Source organism: Salmo salar, chromosome 08 (genome assembly GCF_965601325.2).
Source record: "Salmo salar chromosome 08, fSalSal1, whole genome shotgun sequence".
Classification (NCBI taxonomy): domain Eukaryota; kingdom Metazoa; phylum Chordata; class Actinopteri; order Salmoniformes; family Salmonidae; genus Salmo; species Salmo salar.
The window spans coordinates 10,691,467-10,696,401 of NC_138298.1; the positions used below are offsets into that span (position 1 = coordinate 10,691,467).

General features: G+C 43.6%; 1 protein-coding gene across 1 annotated transcript; it reads left to right on the forward strand.

Moving 5' to 3' along the window:
• Positions 1-1,421: 1,421 nt before the first annotated feature.
• LOC106609975 (uncharacterized) lies at positions 1,422-4,701 on the forward strand. Its single transcript, XM_014209058.3, has 2 exons — positions 1,422-1,566; positions 1,808-4,701. The coding sequence occupies exons 1-2, from the start codon at positions 1,422-1,424 to the stop codon at positions 3,121-3,123; spliced, it is 1,461 nt and encodes a 486-aa protein (XP_014064533.3). The 3' UTR covers positions 3,124-4,701.
• Positions 4,702-4,935: the final 234 nt, after the last annotated feature.

The following is a 4,935-nucleotide window of genomic DNA, read 5'->3' on the forward strand; positions in this document are numbered from 1 at the left end:
CCTTTGGGATGAATTGGAACGCCGACTGCGAGCCAGGCCTAATCGCCCAATATCAGTGCCCGACCTTACTAATGCTCTTATGGCTGAATGAAAGCAAGTCCCCGCAGCAATATTCCAACATCTAGTGGAAAGCCTTCCCAGAAGAGTGGAGGCTGTAGCAAAGGGGGTACCAAATCCATATTAATGCCCATGATTTTGGAATGAGATGTCCGACGTGCAGGTGTCCACATACCTTTGGTCATGAAGTGTACAACAAAAATATCAAATGTTTCAAAGATTTGTCCTATTGCCCCTTTGTTATCAGGTGATCCAATGCCTCTCTTTTGAGTTTAAGGTCTGTCATCTTTTGATGTGAGCAAGTGCATAGCTTAGATAACCTACAGGTTGCATCCCAAAGGGCACCCGATTCCCAATGGGCCCCGGTCAAAAGCAGTGCACTACAAAGGAAACTGTGCCTACAACTGTTAGTTTTTTATGTTATACATGCCCGTGGTCAAACTTTCAGAACCAGTTAAATGTTGATGTGTGCAGTAACTTCAGCTGCCACAATGGAAAGTTCTAATTAGGGGGAGGGATTGCTTCTTCCTTGTCTACATCACAGTTAACTTGATTTGTATAATCCCTCTTCTATGAATCATACAGACAAGTGAAATTGATTCGTCTCGCTTAGTAGCCTATACACAACGTATTATGCCCTAAAGCCTTCCTAATCTTAATTTGTTTAATTGATGAGAAATTAAGTTAAGTGTGTTGGTTGGTGGCAGAAGACATGAGACATCTCCACACGGCATCGAATGACTGTCTACAAGCTACGATGTTTACTAGTCGACCGAGTTAACGTAAGAACACTTGCCATGCCACTGCCATGATATCTTGTTATCATGATTTGATAACTCAAGCGTTTATTATCATACATAACAGAAACATACCCGATGGCATATCAATGGCAGTCTCTCTCGCAGATCCAAGAGACGTGTTGCAACGTTAGAATCGTAACTCTCCTTTTTTGGGGGAAGCCCGTCACATCCTCTGCCCATGTATGGGCATGAAGTTTACACGCAGCAGGGAATCCTCTCACTGGAGCCGATGAATGGGGGGGAGGGCTCTAGCGACCCGCCGGAGTGTATATAAGGAGAGGCAAGGGAAGCCACTGGTGTGAAACATACCCACAGCAACAGATAGCCGAAAAGCTACAAATCGATACAGCACGCAGTCATCTGGACAAAAAGGACATTTCGAATTATTTGTTGACACCATTTTCCTCAAACGACCACCTGCACATTTTCGGGGATAATCGACGACCCCGTGCATCATAGGGAAAAGGACACATAATTTGCATCTGCTTTGTTTTATTTTTTTATCTACCTACACTTACCTGGATTGACAGACTTGAAATCAATCTCACAATCATGCTGAACAACATGGATTTGAACTCTAAAGATTCCTTCTACCCACAGTTTGAGAATTGTAACGGTTCTTCCCTGGGGATGGAAAATAGCGCTCGGAAAGATACCCAGGAGATGTTTTCGGGCGCAGAGAGAGGAGCACCTGCCCATTTTACCCCTGGTAAATTCGCAGTAGCCGCTTGCTGCATTGCATAATATGATAAATCAATATGCATGCATTGATTGTTTGTGGTTGCACATTGTGATTTATTAAAAACATCCCATGGATTTAATTTGGCCCATTTGCAGCGGTACATGTTACGCATGTATGCTTATTGATTACATAACGACTTTACTTTATGTGCAATTATCAGACTACAATCAACCTTTGTAATGCCAAACTTTCCCTCTTTCTTTTTCAGAGGGAGCACCTGTAACCCTGAAAACCGAGGCCTCCAACTCAGATTTCGCCTTTAATCCCTGCGAGGGGCCCAAAGGCACCTCCTCCTCCTCCCTCGCCTACTCAGGCAGATTCTATGTCGAGGCAACTCAGGGGGGCACGTGCAGCACTGAGACATTGCTCAACATGATCACAGAAATTGTCGGTATTTCCACGTTACCGATCTCCGAAGTTCAACTGAGCACCATGGACAGCGGCAGCTTCGGAGACGCGGGCGTCCAGAGGCAATCCTCCACCTGCAGCGCCACCCCGCCCCTGTACTCGCCGGGGCAGACATGCCCCAGCTACCCCGACGGTCAGTCCGGCGGCCAAGCTCAAGATTCATTCTCTCCCCAGGTGAGCTTCGGCTCCCCCGCTCAAGTCCGAAACCAGAACAGCACCACCGTTCCGCAGTCAGAAGCTGCGTCTTTTCCAGTGGTGGTCAAGAATGAATTCGAGAGCAGCTGTTACGAATGGGGCACGTTCAATAAATCGGACGCCTATTTGGAAACGAGCTTCCAATCATCAGAAACGTTCCCGATGTCCAGTGACTTTCCGTCTGACCAACAAGTGGATGTAAAGGAACTTTTGGACTCATTTTCACCCATGTGTCCTAACCCAGAGATTGAGTTCAAAGTTGAAGGTGGAATCAAGCAGGAGCAGTGCTATTCTGACACCTGCTCTCAGAGTTTCTGCAGTTCTCTTTACCCCAACTACCCAGTGCCAGTCATGGATCTCTCAACCAACAACCTCCTCAAGCCAGCTATGTTTCCCAACATTGAACTTCCGCCATTATCTAATCAGTGCGATTCGTCTTGCCAGCTTACCTCACCCGCTTTACCCAGTACTATAGACTCAATTCTTTACTCCTCCTTGTTGCCAGACTCCTTTTCCCAAAGTTACACGCCACGCGCGCAAAAGGCACCGCGTGTCAGGAAAAGCCCCGCCGCCTCCACCGGGCCTGCCAAAGAGAAACCCTTCACCTGTCCCATGGAGAACTGCGACCGGCGCTTCTCCCGCTCGGATGAACTCAACAGGCACATCCGCATCCACACGGGACACAAACCCTTTCAGTGCCGCATCTGTCTGCGCAGTTTCAGCCGTAGCGACCACCTCACCACCCACACCCGGACTCACACGGGAGAGAAGCCGTTCTCCTGCGACGTATGCGGCAAAAGGTTCGCTCGGAGCGACGAGAGGAAACGGCACGGTCGCGTGCACCTGAAACAGAAAGAAAAGATGGAGCTGAAGCCACAAGTGATCAGTGCATGGCCATTTACTCTTCCCGAGGGAATTTGAAGAGACACCATTACGCACACGAGTAGCTCTGTCCACACAACATTACAATCTTTCCGTCGAAGATAAAACGCTTAACAGTTCATTGCTGATTACAGGTCGACTATCAACGTTTGCGGTGTGACATATAGGTCGAGTGAAATTGGTTTGACTGTGAACGTCTCTATAGGGAGTCTTAGAATAAGGATGTTTTGCGAGTTAGATTTGCATAGTGCTATATCGGGGAGCGAATTGTGAAAAGGGTCTGCTCTTTCGACCCTCGTTTACTTGCTGCTGCTGACTCTATGCAAGACATGCATAACTTGATTGTAAAACCTTCCCGAGTTGACAGCTCAACAGACACTTATTGTGTTTCTCTGTTACAATCAACCAATTTGATCATTTCAAACCAAACACCAAGGCGTCATAACAAATGCCTGCACCAGTTCAGTACCCTTTCGTCTGGACAGCTCCAACGTCAAAACCTCGACGAAGAAATATACCATTAAGAAAACGAACTGCATCGAAATTGCTGGGCTATATTGCACTTACATCTAATTTGAGATATCCTCTATCCACTAGAAAGTCGTATATTTTTTGCTTTCGGGGCTTTTATACCACTAACACTGCAACCAGTCAGATAGTGGTTCTTCAAATGCATGTTTATGTTCATGTGGTATTATTGAATATAGCCAACAAATAACTTAGTCCTCCACTTACCGAATGGAAGTGAAAGAGACTTCGTTTTATGACATGAATGTAACACATTATTCTTGGCTTTAGTCACAAAGCAGTCCATTTTGTGCCAAGGTTTTGAGAATTTATTTTGCTTTGCTATTAATATTCTATTGATTGGTCTTTGTGTTGTATTTAAAGAAAAATGGTTGAATTATTAAATCGTGAAAGTTATACCATAAATGGAAAATAAATATATTTGTATGACTGTACTTTGTATTTTTATAGCTGTGTATATACATATTTCAAAAGACCACTGTTAACCTTGAATTGTTAAAGTGGAAAAAGGCTTTTTTTTAAACATACTCACAATGTTTTACGTGTACTTTTGGAGGGCTGGTAGCAAAACAGTGTTTTTCGAGAGATTGTCATTTGATATCAAATATATTTCTAAGACAAGTAAAAGATGACCTAACTGTTCGTATAATAGTGACTCAAAATATCATTTGATCACACTGCTAATCAGTTCGTGATGAGGACTATAGTGTTAAACTAGTAAGTCATTATACATGGCCCTGGTACAGTACGATGTACTGCATTGTACTGTCAAGCCAGAATTGACTAGCAGCACAACACTAAAACATTGCTGTTGAGTAATCAGGTAGCACACATTGCTGCGAGTTTTATGTACTTTTCAGATGAGATGATTTAAGACTTGACAAGGCATTACTGATGAGGAAGTTATTCACTCTAGCAAAAAAACAAAACAATGGTTATGGCTTGGCGAGAATGTCACCAATCAGTCAGGGTACTGTAAAAAAAAAAACGTTTAACTCGCCTTAAGTTATATTAACTGCTTGGGTATATAATGAATTTTGTATATATACACAGTTTATATGAAAAATACTTTCGATAAATTGAATATTGATGTTGTTATTTTTATGACAAATGTTTATGAATAAAATGTTTGGTTTTCTGGAAACATTGCAAGAGTCATTTGTCCATGCATAGAAGTTCCTCAGTCCTTCCTCCCTATGCTGACAACTTCCTTTATGTAAGTAACACACTCATATGGATGACTATTGTGGCTGTTCCTAAAAATACACGTTCTAACGAGGCATCCTAGCAGCAGCAGATAGTGGAATCCTAACATTTGACATC